This window comes from Cucumis melo, chromosome 1 (assembly GCF_025177605.1).
Source record: "Cucumis melo cultivar AY chromosome 1, USDA_Cmelo_AY_1.0, whole genome shotgun sequence".
In the NCBI taxonomy this organism is placed as follows: Eukaryota; Viridiplantae; Streptophyta; class Magnoliopsida; order Cucurbitales; family Cucurbitaceae; genus Cucumis; species Cucumis melo.
In genome coordinates, this window is record NC_066857.1 from 3,262,267 (window position 1) to 3,280,079 (window position 17,813).

Here is a 17,813-nt window from a genome sequence, read left to right on the forward strand (position 1 = left end):
TGCTATCAACTGATATTCCTAATAGATATTATAAGTAATTTTTCTATATTGCTATCAACCTAAAATGATATGACTAACATTATCTATCAATTATTGCATTAGAAGAATATTACTAATAGTAACTCTAAGCAATATCATTAGAAGGATTTTTTTTTTTTTATATATAAGTGATGTCTCCTTCGTAAACGTATCAATTTTGAATTGATAAGGTTTAATTAAGCTATCGATTGATATTTTTGATAGATACTATCAATTGTATTCTTAATTGTTATAACTTATAATATCTATAAGTGATAGCAACATAAGGATATTATTGATAGCATCTATAAGTAATATCCCTAATAGGCTACTATATATCAATGATATCAATGTAATGCTACTCTAAAGTGATATTGTGGTTGTTTGTTTTTAGCATGAACGGACAAAGAAAAGAGATGGAATTAGCATGCTATCGGTAATATAGCTTTGGATCAATGATAACATACTATCCATATGATAGCTTTATTGTCAATACTTGATAGAATAAATGTAATTGATATAAGTGCAACTTTTGTTGAAATAAATTATTGATTTTAAGCTAAGCTATCAACATGTATACCATCTAGAAATTCAAAGTTCAAGTTATTAGCGATAAATTCATGAAAAACATATTATATATTTGACATGATGTCACTGATAGAAGTCATCACTAATAGCATAAAACGGAAGAAATTGAAGGACAAAATTGGCATTTAAAAAATTTACCATATGACTAATAGAAAACTGTCATTTTTGTAAAATAATGTTCCCTTACATGTTATAGATGGTGGTGCAATTTTCCTAATAATATTTCATAATTCGATTTTGACACCATATTAAGATATTTTTTATTTCTTTACTATTCTTTCATATTTTTGTAAAATTATTAAATTAATGATAAATCGGTTTTTTATTTATTAATTATACCATATTTTTATTTTTCTTTAAATACCATTAATTGCATGATCTCTCCTCAATTAATTTTTAAAATATTTTATTATTTCATTATTAAATTAATTTTGAAATTATGACTTCTTGCTTTTATTTACTAATTTTAGTTTATATACATTTAATGTAGAATATTTCCGATTAATGCAACTCATTGTCATTGTCATCGTCGTTATTATTATTATTTTAAAAAGGTATTCTAATACAATTTGTAATTTGTGGGAAGAGGATTTGAACCGGAACTTCATATCTTCGTATATGTACATGTATCGGTTGAGTTGAATTTTCCATCATTTTAGAAGACTTTATATTTAGCTAAAGTTTAACCATCTCTACGTTGAAATCTCAAGTATGTGCCTAATATATTGAAAGATGGAAATATGCTTTACATATACCATAGATTATTTTGTATGTGTTTACAAATATAATAGAAATATATATATATATATATATATAACGATATTTTGAACAAATTATCTTGCTTATGTATTTATTAAATATACCATAGTTTACTTTTTAGAAAAATCAAATACATAGTAGCGTTATATATATCAAATATACCTTTAGTTCTCTACATTCTCATACTTGTTCTACGTTAGTTCTATTCTTTTATAAATTTTGTTCATGTATTTTTTATAAATTATAAAAGTAATCCCTACTATTAAAGTTTTTACTTTGATGGTCAAACCAACCATGGAAATAGTCACAAAATTGACTAAAAAAACATATTAATCAATGAAAGAAAAACTAATTACAAAGATAGGTAATAATTACGATATATAGATATAAAAAGTATATGTATGAAAGAGAATGAAATTACATAGGTTGACAAGGTTGATTAAATTGTGGAAAAAATGCGTCTAAGTTGTCCAAAGCATTTTTAGCAGCTCTATTTTGTGCGATAAGCTTTTTGCGATAACTTCCTTTACCAACAAGTTGTTTCTCTATCAAAACTTCTATTTCTTTTGTTTCCTGCCAACGATCTCTGAACTCCAACTTCAGGTTTCTCTTTTGACACATTTCTGTCAATTCCGTCATTGGATGTTTCTTCATTGTCTTCAATGTTATCAATGGCTCCATTAATTCCTTAAATATCTACACATAATCCAAAACCTTTGTCTCATCTTTCTTTAAATTAGTTCAAACCAACGATTAGATCTAGTTTAAGTTATGTTCTTGTTTACTCACTTAAGTTTTTAAAACATCTTTTTTTCGTCTCTAATTAGATAATCGTAATAGTTGAATGAAGTCATAAAGATAAAACGAAACACGGAATACATTGGAATAATAGTTGAGTATAAATAGTAAGTACCTTCCAAACAATGTCAATGGAGTTGCTATCGGCGAAAACAGCTCCAATGGTTGATTCAACAATGTCGGCTAGGACTTTTGGGGCTTTTATCATTCCATTAGAATGTAATGGATATTCCTCTATACTTCTACCAAACTCTTCTATCTGTCATCTCAGTTAATTAGTTAACTGATACAAAAATAAAAATGAAAACCAAACTATATGTGCATTTTTTTTTTCATTTTTTTTTTATTTTCTTCTGAACTAAAGATTATGTTTTGAAATTTAATTCAAAACTCCAAAATATTATGACTTTATTTGGCAAAAAGATTCCAATTCTAAATGATAAAAGTACAAAATACTATAGAAGAAGTCAATCATTTTCATTATTGCAATAAGCCAATTGATTAATAGAACTTATGTGTTATACCAATTCTTTATGGACATCAAATGGTTAGTGATAACATCAATGACGTCTGTGTATATATATTTTTGCTTTCCTTCTATGACTAAAAATATTAAAACTTTACCTACTAAAATGGTAATTCTTTTCTTTTAAAAATTTTTATCATAAAAAAGTAAGTATTAAACAAATTTAACTCAAAATAATTAGTATCTTAATTCAAAGTTTCATTAAAATTTAAAGCGATTATAGAAAAAGTTTCTTTTTCAATTATGTTCTCTTCACTAGAGATGTGACAAAAAAGAAAGATATTAAACAAAAGAACTAAAACTCAAGCCACATGAAAAGAAAGGAATTAGAAAAAGTTCCTTACCAAAAAGAGAAAAATTGAAAGTATATTTAAAAGGAATGGTTATGAGAAAGTTCAAATGATATATATTTCATCCATAAATTTTAAAAATTTCACTATTGTATTTTAATACATTGTTCCTAAACTTTACTCTAACTTAGAAACTCCCATTTTATTTTAAATATGTTAAAAATTAATTAGGCAATTTTAGAAAGTCAAACCATTTAACTAAAGTTAACTTTGAAATTTTAACTTTCATTTTGAGAATATAATATATATATATATATATATATATATATATGTATCCCTCTTTCCTTATATGTTTCTAAACTTCAAAGATCAATTCTTATACACTAATATTAAATCTCTCTAACTTTGAAGAAATTAGCTCATTCAATCTCTATTAACATTTGGTTTATTGTTTAATTAGGATGATAGTTTCTATATTTGGAAGATGAACCTCTAGATATTCTATCATATTAAATAACGAAGAAAATTAAACTTACTGATTTATTTTATAAATGTTGGATGCATAATGAATGTAAAGAAAAAGATATCACATATTAACTTCTTTTCAAAGAAATATTGCCCAGTTTGGTGAATTGTTATAATTCACCCATATTTGGAGCTGCAAATATATTAACTACGATACTTATATCTTCAACCTACAGCCTGTCATTAGGGTAATTGTGTGTAAATTCAATTTTAAGAAAATAGAAAGATGGTCATAAGGATGGGTTGGTTAAGAATTAAATGATTATAATTATGAAAAAGAGAGAGAGAGAGAGAGAGGGATCAATTAGGAAGTTTAATGAGTAGACGATGAGAACGATGAGAACGGATGAAGATTTTTAAAAAAATAATATATATATATATATATATATATATATATATATAAACTGATGATACTTACTTTTTGATGAAGATCGGCTTTGTTGTGGCGAAGATACCGATGAAATCCATGAGTAATAGCTACTCGAGCAAGTTTTTCCGTGTCCACATTCGCAGCTCGGAGGCGAGTCAACGAACCCGGCGACAGATTTGGATTCGAGAAGTATTGTTCTCTCGTTATCAGAAAATTCAACACCGAATCTCCGACGTATTCTAATCGTTCGAACGACGAGCAATTTTCCGGTGAGTAGGAAGCGTCCGTAAAAGCCTCTTCCAGTAATCTCTTGTCTCGAAACTCGTAGTTCAAAATAGCTTCGATTCCGTCCAAACTCGCCGGTGAATCGCTGCCGTTGACCGCCTCTCCGCCTCTGCTTCCGTCTCTCTGTTCTTCTCCTTCCATGCCGGGATTTTGGGGATTCTCAAACCAAAACTTAATTTTATTTTGTTGGCTGTGGGGATTTCTTTCTCTTCCTCTATTGCTCTATCAAATGTCTATCAAACATCTCTTCTATGGTATAACATTATATATATATATATATGGAAATTTAAAAAATAATTGCAACTATTAAAATTAATAAATATATATATATATATATATATATATATATATATATAAATTTAAGTATTTTAGGTTAATAAAAGAAAAAATAACTCGAAATTTAACAAAATATTTAATTCAACCCAATATTATATGCTATGTATATTGATTATATTTGTTGAATTGTATGTGTGAGTATGGATTACATTTAACGAAATAGATTATGCTATCAAATTGTAGTTCTAACTAGGGTTAAAAGTTTAGAGTTATTTTCCTAATGATTTAAGGATTTATGTGAGAGAGAGAAGAAATTGCCCCAACTAATAATAAATAAAACTATTATTTATTATTTATCATTTATTAATTTCTATTCAATTATCATTTATTTTAGTTAAAGGGAAGACTTTTTTTTCTGAAAAAAAAAAAGAGAACATATATGTAAAATAGAGATGACCTTATTGATAAGACGTTACCAAACCTCATAAGAGAGAGAGAGTCATGTGATGGAGGGATTAATGATGTTATTGATATACATAGTTGAGGATCATGTGAGTCAATAAATACATTTTTGTCCCGTAGGATATTGTGTTTCCAAGAATCCTCCAACCCCCTCCTTGGGAAGTGAAAGAATTAGGGGCTTTTCCTCTTTGGGTGCTTAGAAAGTTCAGAATGAGTGAACACAACAACTTTACCAACTTCATCTCCTTGAGCTACCTGGACACGAAGAGTTTAACGTCTATTCCTTTTGGATCTTGAGATCGAACAAGAAATCAATGGTCAACTTGACCATTGCTTAATTGGGAAACTTTTGTCGCCACACTGAAGAATACTTTCTTTAATGCTTGGAGATTGGAAGAAACCGGTTATTTATTCACATTCGAAAAATTGATTGATAAAGATTGGGTTATCACGGCAGGTCCACGGCTATTTGATCGATAAACATTTTCTTCTTTTGGAAGAACCAGATTTAAAAGTTAGAAGTGTGGCCTTCTGGATTCGCTTATTAGACCTACCTTTCGGTTTTCAAATAAACAGAGTCATAGTCAGAAAGCTTGGTGATGCTATTGGGTCATTTCGTGATGTCGATTGCGGCCAAGAGGATTTGTGTTGAGGTGAAACTATGGTCTAAAAGTGATGATTGTTATTTCAAAACCTCTTAGAAGGGTAATCAAGATATGATCGACTAGAAAATCGAATGAAAAATGGATCCAGATACGATTTGAGTGTCGTCTCCCTTCTGCTACACCAGTGGTAGTATTGGCCATGTTACGAAAGATTGTCATCTTAACCCTTCTGAACCTTCTGATGATTTAAACACCTCAAATCAATATGGTCCTTGGTTGCTTTTTCAAGGTTCTTCGAAAACACCAAAAAAAAAACATCTAAATCCCCAGAACCTGCAAGATCACTTAGCCCAAGATGATCTTTGTGACCTTAATCAGCTCCAAGTTTTAGATCCCCAAATGAAATTGTGCCTTAGACATGGTTATGATGCGGTAGAAACGGGCAATATCCCTTTCAGAACCATCCCCTTCACCAACTTCTCCGCTTTCGTCGGAAAGAAAAAGTTTTGAAGATCTTTGTATTATTTGTTCTCAAGATTTTGAGAACACTGATCACATATATCATTTTTTTTTCCTGTTGTAGGTCTAAATCAATCTGGAAAAAAATTTAAAGATGTTCAATTGAATTGCTTCATCGATAGTTGGAGAGCGTTAAATGATTTTCTGCCTCTTAAGTCTTTAATCTTAATTGCGACTGGTTATTAGGCAATTTGGAATGACTAAAACAACTTTCTTAATGGCAAAGAAGTTAGCTCCATTGAATCAAAATGCATTTGAATTCGTTCATACTTCGAAAAATGTTTGAAATCTTTTGCTCTTCAAAAGAAATGTCACTTTGTCGATGGTTGCATTCCATCTTCCTTCACAAATTTTTGTGACTATAAACATTGATGCTATTATATCCACCCCCCTCCTTTGACAGGTATGTATTGGAGTGGTAATACGAAATCCAAATGGAAAAAATTTTGCTACCTCTGCCACACATTACGAGATCGACTTTCCCCCTTCAAATAGCTTAAATGTTGACGATATCTAAAGGTATGAAATTAGTTGATTCCCTTCACCACAAGTAGATAATTATTGAATCATATAGCCTACAAGCTTTTAACATTTTCGGAAAGAAAAACTTGACAAATGAGATGGTGAATCTGCTTGGCGAAGTAAACTTTCTTAGAGAAAATTTGAGTAAAATATAAATCGTAATAGTCTCAAATAATATATAAGATTGTAGTGATAATACTCATAGAATTTATTAGGTAAGAAACACAATTTTGCTATAATTATAAATGTTTTTATCAACTTTATTGTTAAATATTTTGATTCGTTTTACTATATTTAAAAATAGCACATACATTATACCTTTTCTCCCCCTTTCACTTGCCAATTTAACAAGTTTCAATAAATAAAAAGTACACTTGCTACAAAAATCATTGCCTAATCAATTGGAAAATTAAATTATACATGTCTCTAAATTATCTAAGCATCTAAGAAACAAAAGTAACACGAGGTATGTGATTCAAATTTTTCTAACCCAATTATACTAAAAACAACAAAATAAATAAATTTACATGAGCTTTCTTCATAATTCTCAACTACATGGATTTACAAAAACGTTTGTTTAGAAAGGAAGAATTGTCTTTCGTATTATACACACCAAATAAGAGAGTTACACGGTACACAAACCCTTCAATTGGACAGGGCAGCGACCTCGATAATCGTGGTGTTCGACTCTATGTCTACCTTCCAGACATCAAGTTGACAAGAGCTTGGTTTTCGTAGAAAGAGCCGACGTCCCAATCCTCTGTTGCAGAAGAAAGTGTCATGAGAGCAACCACAATTGATCTCATGCTTGGCCGTAGCTGTGGATTCTCATGTGTACAAGCCTTCGCAAGCTGAGCCATCTGCCAACCAAAATACATTCACACGCTCATAGTCACACATCAGATTTCAGTTTACAAGAAGCAATGGCACAAAGGGATGTCGAGGTTACCTTGAAAACTGAATCGAGAGGGTAGTTCTCTTCAAGTCTTGGGTCGACTAGTTTGTAAAGGTTCTCTTTTGCGTCGGGTTGATTCAGGACATCTTCAAACTGCAATGGAAAGGTTTCAAGGGTAAGTTATTAGACCGAGAATCAGACGAAAGGAAGTAACAAAAGAAACTGAGAATGAATGGTGGGTGCGAGTATTGACCAAAGCAACAAGGCCTTTTGATTCATTGATTGCGCTCATTTTGTTTGTCTTGACCACAGCTTCCTTGGCTGAAATAAGCTCATAAAGAACGACACCGAAAGCATATACGTCGATCTTTGGAGAAACATCTCCATATTGCGCATATCTGGAAGCATAGAAGAAATCAGTTAAATCATAGTAAGACATGAAACTATGAAGAATCTATAAGTATATAGGAGTTGATTGAACCAGCTGATACTGAAAGAGTAAGAAAAGAAAATCTACCAAGGTTTTGAAAACAGTTTTCTATCCTTCTAAACATAACTACCGAGTAACGAACACCTAGAAACTTGTAGGAGTGCGACTTTTTTACTTTCCAAACTTTCCAGCCAATTATCATTAAGTAGGATACACAAACAAAAAATTGAGGTACGAAAAGGCTATCTTACTCAGGTGGCATATATCCAAATGTGCCCACAAGACGTGTAGGAAGCGAAGAATTTCCAACTTCAGTTAACTTGGTTAACCCAAAGTCTGCAACCTGCATAGAAAATGTTTCAAGTAAGAGACAAAACAAGGTAGTTTAAACAGTTCAACATTACAAGACTGAAGATCTACCTTTCCATGAAAGTTTTTGTCAATCAATATGTTGGCGGATTTAATATCACGATGAATATAAACAGGAACAGTGTGCTCATGGATATACTCAAGGCCCCTAGCTGAATCTAGGGCTATTTGGACCCTCGAAGGCCATGGCAACGGATCTCGACCTAAAAACACGACCAGATATATAAAATTCTTGGAATGCAGCATAAATAGTGACAGTATTCTCTCCATTTCGCAATGTCTCACCTGTGCCTCGTAAATGTTGGCTTAAGTTGCCATTCTCAATGTACTCATAGACTAGGAATAGAGAATTCTCAACACAATATCCTATCAAGCGCACCTACAATGGATCATTAGCAGACAATTTATGAACCGTGAGAATAAGAATGATCATGTAAACAAGAAAATGGGGGAGAGATCATCAAGTTAAAAGGTGGATCATTTCGTGGAGGACTTCGCCGTTTTATGAGTTGAATTTAACTTTCGTAGTAGGTGTTTTCTGACCAGATTCCAAAATCCAAACCACCAATCAGAATGAGCAATAATAATCATTTACATCTTATTCTAGCTATGTTTCTGTTCAAAATAAAACTTAGTTGCCAAGTCAACGAATTAATGCATAGAATTATAGGTAATTTCAAAGCAGCTTATATAACCCGTTATTCATGTGGCTAATCGACCCCAGAATTATAACAATAGAATTTCAAGGAAGCAAAAAGCATAGAAAATGCTTCCCTTTGACTGAGTCATCAAATCATCATGTGAATTCAAAACTTTTTTCCTAACATAAGATTTTCTTTTTATAAAAAGGAATACCATCAGGTGTATGAATTAGCTTACACGTCTTCGTTCATTCCAAAAAATTTAAGGCCTACTTGGATGAACTAGTAACCATTACCTCTGGCTCATGTATTAGACAATCTGGACTATAGTTTCGGTTCGAAGCTAATCATATCCTATATCTAACAAACATCAATCAATTATTTCACCATTTACAGGCAATCATCGGAAAATTCTTTCCAGCAGGTTGCAGCCTCAACCATTGTCAGAGTACTAGTATATAAGATGCATTCGAACAAATTTTGAATTGTAGTTCTTATGAAAACTTTTTTAACTCATGAGTAATTAGTAAAGAAATGAATCATTGTTATCATTAAATGTTAAGGACGGTTAGAGTCATACCAAGTTCAAGTGGTGAACACGTGTTAGAACCTTAATTTCCGCAAGGAACTCCCTTGTAGCTTGCATATCCATCTTCTTTATTGCAGCTTTCTGTATAAAAATTGGTAAAGGTGGAAGTTAGGATAGGTTCAGACAGAAATCTTGAAAGAGAAGAGAATGTAATAAGAAGTCCAGTAAATAATGACACCTACATATTCATCTCCAGTATAAAACCAGCAAACAAATCATAATGGGCATACTATTTAGAGTTATATATCCCAAAGATAGAGCATTGAAATGTTAAAAATCAAAAGTGAATAAGCAATGCAGAAAATTTGACCAAAAGGCTTATATTTTTCAGCATATATTAAGCGGATTAAGTTATCTTTATGGTACAAAACCAACCATAAAGCTAACACGGAAGGATTTAAATGAAAACTTAAATTCACAAGCCATAACCAATTTACAACGCATCGAAATCAAGCAACAAACCTCTCCTCTGAGTTCTGCATAGTAAACTGATCCAAATCCACCTTCACCGATTTTGTTAGCCAAGCTAAAGTTGTCCGTGGCCTTGGCAAGTTCTTCATATGAGAATTCCACTGATTTGTCAACTGTAATACCAGTAACAGCAGCTATACCACCATCACCTTGACCATTTGATTCAGTAGATTTATCGAACAAACTTCCAGGGGCAAGAGCTAAAAGAACAGGAAATAATAGAACCATAGTTACAAATCATCAGCTGCATCATTTTACGAACTTATACAAAGAGGCCATAATTTGCCCCGTCTATGACAATGTTTGAAAGTTAAGTGAATACCACGCCCATCTTGCGAAGACAGTTCTTGAGAGAACACCAACAATCTAGAATTTTTCAACTTCCTCTTTCGAATTACAATGAAAATGGCACCTACTACAAGGAGAAACCCAAGTACTGCACCGATAATTATGCCTGCAATGGCTCCACCCGCAAGTCCTGGTCATACACAAACCAAGCACAATAAGCTTGAAGGAGTTATACATTCCAATTCTATTAACTCAGATATGCTTTCTTCCGTTATATTATTTCAAGTCCATCTAAGAAAGCCACAACACCTGTGCTGCAGAGAAGAAAAATTCAAACAAAAAAAAGGCTGTTGAGAAACTAGAAACGTTGCAAATATCACATTTAAAATAACTCAAAAAGAAACACAAACAAAATGAAACTACCTTATATCCAGAGGTGGATAGTTGCCACTTTGATCTGCAAACAAAAAAGAACTATCACACAAGTTACCAAACATGGTCTTAAACTACAAGGCTCAACAAAGCAAAAGATCTTGGACCGATGGAATCAAAACCCAGCAAGAACCTCATTACAATGGAAAGAAACTTACCTCTTCCTGGAATAAAGACCAAATTTCCTGGGGTGAAATTCACACCCTGATTGTATTGTTGCAGCAAAGATAAGCTGACATTTGTATCTGCTCGCAACTTATCCCAACTATCATTGGATCGAATTGGGTAAGTGACAAACAGCCCATATGTCCTCGAAATATCAGGATCTCCACAGGAGCAGTTCACTACCACATTCAAAATCTGATTTTCTTGAAGATTAAGAGGATTAAAGGTATTGAATCTCTGTAACATGTCCACCGTAGTCAGCCCCGAATAGAATTTGGTTGCAATTTCATCGTAAGTATCTCCACGTTTAATCTGGTACTGAAACGTATGACCCAGAAACGAATCGCCAATACAGTCGCAAGAGAATGGAACGTTGACTCTGATGCCACTATTAACACTATCTCTGTTGGGAACTCTACCTCTGTTGTAGCTAACGATTATATCAGGAGATGACAACAGAAACATTTGAGAGACGAAAGACAAATTGGCACCCTCCCACACGAAGTAGGAACCTAAAGCTACATCGCAAGTTCTGGGGCATTTTGTATCAGCTCCCAGTAAAACAGAGATCAAAACCAGGAACAAAAACCCAAATCGAGGGTTCATTTGGACGAAACAAACCACCAAAATCGACCAAAACAAGTAAGACCCAGATGAGAAAACAAGATTTTAAGAAGAGAAAAACCAAATTTAGTTTCGAATTGAGCACCTGGTTGCGTTGACTGAAAATCAAGGGTTCACTTTTAATGTTTTTTCACTGGGTAGGAATTGTTCGTACAACTCTCTAGAGCTGGTAAGAAACGACGGCTTACATTTTTAATATGGAATTGAATTAGTACCCAATTGAAATGAAGCTTCGAATGGTGATTTGTTTGTTTAATCAAAGAACTGTACAGTTGCCGAATGGTTGAAAAGTTGTAGCGGCCTCGTCGTGAAGAAGTTCTTTTGGCGGAAATTTGGGTCGTCAGTACAACTGTCCATCTACCACCGGTTCTGTGACGGCGACACTCTTGGAAATGGCAAATTTTGGCTCTTCCTCCCTCTACTTGACAGCCCCTATTAAATTTTCTTCAACATTTTTATGGATTCAATTCATTATCTACTTTCAACTGAATCTCTCCCTTTATTTACCCTAAAAATATATAGATACAAATACAAACATTGATATATTCATATTTCTCCTTCATTTCCTAAGTTGACAATAATTTCGTTAAGGTTAATAAATTGTACGTTACCAAAATTAAAGCTGAAATATGTGTTTTGAGTTACTTTGAATGATGAGGGTGGTATATATGATTTTGGTTTTGTATTTCAACACATTTATTTAAATCTTTACTTTGCCATTATATGAACTTTTTTTCTCCTCAGTGTGAACTCTGGTATTGTATTCGTTAAGCCAATAATTTTATCTCTTATTTAGATTAATAATCAAGTATTTGATTGATAATATGGAATGATTGAATGAAAATGGACAAAGATTAAGTTATTTTGATTGTTTGGAATGAGCAGTTTTATGGCTCAACTTATGTGGCCATGGAATAATGTTTGGCATAGTGATTGCCATCCCCCCATTTTTAATTTCCAAGATACACCCTTTCATTTTGTCCAAATCTTCTTGCCAATAAATGAAAATTAATAGATTAGACTTCTCTTTCACATACTAAAGAAATAAATGACAAATTTGCATAAGTTTAAAACTTGTTAGGTGATTAGATTTAAGAACATGTCTTAATAAAAAAAATGCTTTGTCGTGCGATACAAGACTTTTTTAAAAACAACTTTTGAACTAAGAAATGTGTAATGATTATGCATTTGTAGTTTTTAATTTAATCCTTATAGTTTTTTTTTGTTTCCATTTCGAGTTGTCTTTTATCTTATAAGTTATGATTATGGTTGAAATATATCGATGTTTTATGTAATTTTATAAAGATAAACTTAATAAACTTAAACAAAATCTAATATTCTGTTGTTAAAAGGGTTAATTTGAATATAAATTTAAATGATAATTAAGGATTAGCATTTTTGACTTGTTCTTCCAAGGCTTTCTTTGGTCTGGAAAGACAGACTTTCTAGCATTAGCTTTTGCCTTTTATACATTAAAAGATCTAAAGCTTTTTTTCTATCTAAAGTTAAAAAGACTTATAATCACTAAAAGATCAAAACTTTGAATTCCTATCATCACTTCTTATTTTAAAAAATTGCTTTAGTTAAATGATTTGTCTGTTTTGTGTTATTCATCACTTATATCTCATTCAATTTTTTTTTTTTGTTTAAAACAGAAAATTAAGAACATAAAACAGGTTTGTTTTTAAAGTTTGGTTGGTCTCTATTTACATCTAATTTGATACAATTTAATCATTATTTAACTTTGATATACATCAATTCAATCACTAACCATCTGATATTATCGTAGGTCAGTGTAGTTCTTACATTAAAAAATGGTTCGTCCAATAGATTGGTACATAGTAACGTATGATGAAATGTAACTTACAAGTAAACTACCTACATTGAAACTTACCTAATGTACAAATAACCCTTTTAACTTACCATGATTTTCTTTTTAATGATAGGATCTAAATAGAAACACGGGACAACTTACGAGCTATACAAAATCGAAAAAATAAAACATACAATTCACTAATTATAGAAAGTTAAAGACTAGGAATAGTAGAGTTAGACACTAAGTATAAACTTATAAACTACATCAATTATAGAAAGAGACTAAATTAAATCATTGTTAAAGTAAAATAATTAATTTGATTAGGTCGGCAATGTTTTTTTTAGAAAGGAAAGTTTTTCCACTTTGACTAATTCAAAGGAAGAATTAGAAATAAATGTTTGACATTTGGAACAATTAAAAAGACCCAAAATATAAATTAAAAATAAATTTATTAGATGTTTTTTTAATGTTGAAATAACATAATATAAGATTTAAATCTAAAATTTAACAAAAGTCAAAATATTTTCTTCTAGAAAAATTGTTTTCAAAATGGACCAAAATGATATTAAAAAATATGTCAAACTTTTTAAAAAGTGGTGGTGAAAAGAAGAGAAAAGAATTGTATTGATGATTTGTGATATATATTTAAGATCCAAAGTGTCATAAAAGTTAGGGGTTGAAAGTCATAAATTGTACGTCCTCCATTGAGGTACAATAATTTAGGGTCACAATCATCTCTACCCTTAACTACTAATTGTACTTTTTCAAAAAGAAAAAAGAAAAAAAAAATTAATACAAATTTCTCTTTTATCAATTTTCAACATAATTCTTTTAATTCACAAAGGCCACCTTCAAAATCCCCCATATATATATCAATCCAAAATTTTTATTTGTCTTTTAGTATAATAATAATATATATATATATATATATATATATATATACATTTTAAAAAAATATATAACAAACCGACAAAAAATTTACATTGTATAGAACAATTTTGAGAAAAACGCAAAAAACTCATAGACTCACGATATAAAATACCAAAAACGCCTTGGTCAACACGTGATTAATTGGATACAAATGTGTGTGCAATTCTTATTCTAAACGATCATAATACGCGATCGTGTAGTTCTTTTAATGATGTAGAAAATATGCTTCAAATCTAAAAAGATCGTTAAGATCGGATCAAAGTGATATTTAGATAATATTAATATTCTAAAAGAGGAGTTGTGTAAGAAATAAAAAGAAGATAGAATAAAAATATAAGAAAGAAAATCTTCAAAAAAAAAATCTATTTTATTTACACAAAAGAAAGATGAACGGAGGAGTCGAAGAAATGTGGAATAAAAGTAAAAACAGAAGAAGAAGAAAGAGCCGAAGAAACACAAAGAAGAAGAAAGAAAAGTGACGATCGTGCAATATCAAAGACAAATCTTAAAAAGTTCTACTGTGTTTATGGATTTTTTTGATTTTGTTATCAAATCGTATTTGGGTGTCTTGTTATATCTATAAAAATTAACTTTTTTTTAGTTAATTAATTAAACTTGGTTGTAATTAAACATGTTAACATTTATCATATTAAGAAAAAATATCCATTTCTTTTAAATATTATAAGTTTAAATATGGCTAATTTTTATTTGTATATATTGGGATGATCTAATACAATGTTAATTCTAAGTAATTTGAGATTCAAATGTCCCATTAATTGATTGATTGCATTAATTAAAATCTTAGGAATTCTAAAATGTAGAATATAATTTTCAACAAGACAGCCTATATCACATCTCAAAGTTATGGTTATACCAACCATCTCTTTGTCCCCCCTTTCATCTCTTTAATGACATTTCCTTTTTAATCTTCATTCAAAGTTTCTTTATTCAAAAATCTAAATATATTTTATTTTTTAATACTTTAACTTTTTTTTTGGAAAAAGTTATTATTATTGATTGAATCATGACCATTTCTCATTAAGGGAGTTTATGGTCTCATTTAGAAGTTTCCTCTTTTTTCTTTTTCTTTTTCTTTTTTCTTATAATGATATGATTATTCTTTTTCTTGCTTTTTTGTTTCTTTTATATATTGAATTTTATTTGGTATATTTTATTATATTTTTAGTTGTGAGTATTTTTTTTCTCTAATTAAGTTTTATAAAGTGAAAAGTATGTAGGAAGAGGTTAATTATTTGATCATGTTCTTTTTTCCCATCTCCCTATCCAATTATAAATGATAATTATATTCAAATTTTTTTTCAAAGTTTCAATCTTTCTAAATGTTCAACCATCTCTTATTTAAATTATTTGAAAAAAAAAAAAGAATTGAATTGAATCTTTAAAATCACTTATATTGTTTTTTTTAGATTTAATTACTAAAAAATAATTAAGAAATTTACAAACCCATCCTTAGTTCTAGAAACATTTTCAAATATAGTCAAATGTCTATCATTTATATAATCTAAAATTTTGTTATATTTGGTAACTATTTTTAACCTTTTTTCATTTACGATATTTTACATTGATTCTTCCTTTGTGAAAGAAATTTAGGTGAGATTTAAGATTTTTCTCTAAGCATAACCTTTTAACTAAACTTTAAATAGAAAAATATTTTATTGGTAGAAAAGGGAGTGAATAATCATCTCAACCATAGGATTATTGAGTTGAGATATATTCCCTTGACCAACTTATACTTTACTCCACCCTAAATATTCATTATGGTAAAAACCTTTGCTTTTTCATAACTTTTGTTCATTATTACACAACACATCCTTCTCTCGAACTCCCATTTCCTCCTTATCAAAATAAATAAATAAATTGTCTTGTCCAACTCTTTTTTCTTTTTCCCAAGAATTCTTATAATTCTACTTAAAAAATCAAATCAAATCTTGAATAGTTAAAAAAAGAATCTAGAATGCTAAAATAACACATTTTTTTCAAACCTTAAATTCCCATATTTCAACAAAAAAAAAAAACTTTGAATTTTAAAATATAAAATTTAAATTCCCATCTTACATTTATAATATTATATATAATTATGAAAAATACATGCATAATGGGGGGGGGGGGGGGGGGGGCTTACAATAATTAAAGTGAATTATTATTATTCCATATATTCAAGAAGGTCTATACATTTTGAATCATAAAATCACACAGCTATCTAGCTTCCTTTGCAATTCACACTGAGATATTATGAAAAAAGAGATAGAGAGAACAATAGATTGGACTATGCCCTCCAAAATCAAAATTAATCATTACATATATATTCTATATCTAACTTATACCACAAATAATTAATTAATTAATTAATTAAATATATATATATATATATAAGAAAAAAGTAAACTTTTTTTCCACCCGTGCATCTCCACAGTTTACTTTCTCCACTTAATAAAAACAATTTATTTTAAAAAAAGTGTATATATTTAATTTTGTTCATATAAAAAAAAAGTTATGTTTTTTTTCTTTATAAATGTTAATTTTTCAAAAATGAACTGAAAAATATGTCAAAAAGAAGTTTGAACTTTTTGGGGGTTTTTTTTTCTCTTTCAAAAAAAAAAAAATAAAATAAATTTTAAGTTCAACAAAGGAATCATTTAGGGTACGAAAGTACTCAACAAACCCACTAACCAAAATGGGCAAAAGGAAAAAGCTTTTTATGAGTTCCTCTCTATTAAAACAAAGGTTCCAATTTCTCTTGACCATTTTTCTTAAAAACCTTCGTCAACCAATCCCTTATCTCCACCTGTCATCTCCTCACCAAATATGAAACTCCTCACCCTCTAACTTATTCTACTCAAATTAATTTCCATTTTACTCCAATAATATTGATTAACATTTCAATTTAAACTACAAACTATACAAAGTGCAGTTGAATTTAATACATTTAAATTTATTAGTTAATTAAGCGACCGTGTTTTAGAATATAATAAGTATGGTATGATGATAATGTCTTTGATTAATTTAGCCTTTAATCAAGTGCGTCGGCATAAAATCTTTGACTTTATAAATTTATTATGACTAAACTACCTCCCATCCCACTAGATTCCTCACGTTTAATCAAATGTCAAGTCCTAGTAAATAAATTCCCAACACAAGGGCATTTCCGTCTTTTCAACATAGAGTCAATTCCCAACTCGATTGAAAAAACTTTCATGTGTGTGAATCAGTGAGTGTGTTTTAGTACTCCACACGTCGCTTTCACAATTCAATGGTGTGACCCCACCACCCCCCATTCCATTCAACGGCTAAGATCATCCAAAACCCAAACGCTTACGCTGTTCCCCTACGCAGCAGAACAAAACCCCACCATCTTATATAATCACAATCTGGACGGCTACAAATCCAAACATTTTATTTACTTAATTTTTTTATAACTTTGCCCTTTTGGAATATGACTCATTTCCACCTCCGTCTTCTCCTCGCCATTTTTCTTCTTCTTCTAACTCCCACTACAACCGCCACCGCCGCCTTCCAACCAAGGATTCCGATGAGAAAGCAAGTCATTTTCCGGCCGTCTTCACCCTCAGTAGTTCACAAATCTACAGACTTTGAAGATC

At 30.4% G+C, this 17,813-nt stretch overlaps 2 protein-coding genes across 2 annotated transcripts; both read right to left on the bottom strand.

Moving 5' to 3' along the window:
* Positions 1–1,728: 1,728 nt before the first annotated feature.
* LOC103495618 (ribonuclease 3-like protein 3) lies at positions 1,729–4,410 on the bottom strand. Its single transcript, XM_051085041.1, has 3 exons — positions 3,923–4,410; positions 2,279–2,422; positions 1,729–2,061 (listed from the first exon to the last, which is right to left on the bottom strand). Exons 1-3 carry the CDS (start codon positions 4,298–4,300, stop codon positions 1,783–1,785), a joined length of 801 nt encoding a protein of 266 aa, XP_050940998.1. The 5' UTR covers positions 4,301–4,410; the 3' UTR covers positions 1,729–1,782.
* A 2,604-nt stretch (positions 4,411–7,014) lies between these two features.
* LOC103495619 (lysM domain receptor-like kinase 3) lies at positions 7,015–11,888 on the bottom strand. Its single transcript, XM_008457239.3, has 12 exons — positions 10,817–11,888; positions 10,650–10,683; positions 10,536–10,540; positions 10,261–10,416; positions 9,930–10,138; positions 9,459–9,548; positions 8,523–8,616; positions 8,289–8,440; positions 8,120–8,211; positions 7,692–7,836; positions 7,493–7,591; positions 7,015–7,403 (listed from the first exon to the last, which is right to left on the bottom strand). The coding sequence occupies exons 1-12, from the start codon at positions 11,427–11,429 to the stop codon at positions 7,239–7,241; spliced, it is 1,854 nt and encodes a 617-aa protein (XP_008455461.1). The 5' UTR covers positions 11,430–11,888; the 3' UTR covers positions 7,015–7,238.
* Between the last annotated feature and the right edge of the window lie 5,925 nt (positions 11,889–17,813).

What these genes read in the sequence shown, in the direction of transcription:
- LOC103495618 (XM_051085041.1), bottom strand. Translation starts at nt 4,300, where the DNA reads ATGGAAGGAGAAGAACAGAGAGACGGAAGCAGAGGCGGAGAGGCGGTC. An exon ending in AAGCCGATCTTCATCAAAAA is followed by an intron (nt 2,423 to 3,922) that starts GTAAGTATCATC and finishes CTGAGATGACAG; the next exon opens with ATAGAAGAGTTTGGTAGAAG. An exon ending in CCATTGACATTGTTTGGAAG is followed by an intron (nt 2,062 to 2,278) that starts GTACTTACTATT and finishes GATTATGTGTAG; the next exon opens with ATATTTAAGGAATTAATGGA.
- LOC103495619 (XM_008457239.3), bottom strand. Translation starts at nt 11,429, where the DNA reads ATGAACCCTCGATTTGGGTTTTTGTTCCTGGTTTTGATCTCTGTTTTA. An exon ending in GGTCTTTATTCCAGGAAGAG is followed by an intron (nt 10,684 to 10,816) that starts GTAAGTTTCTTT and finishes TTTTGTTTGCAG; the next exon opens with ATCAAAGTGGCAACTATCCA. An exon ending in GTCTTCGCAAGATGGGCGTG is followed by an intron (nt 10,139 to 10,260) that starts GTATTCACTTAA and finishes CTGTTCTTTTAG; the next exon opens with CTCTTGCCCCTGGAAGTTTG.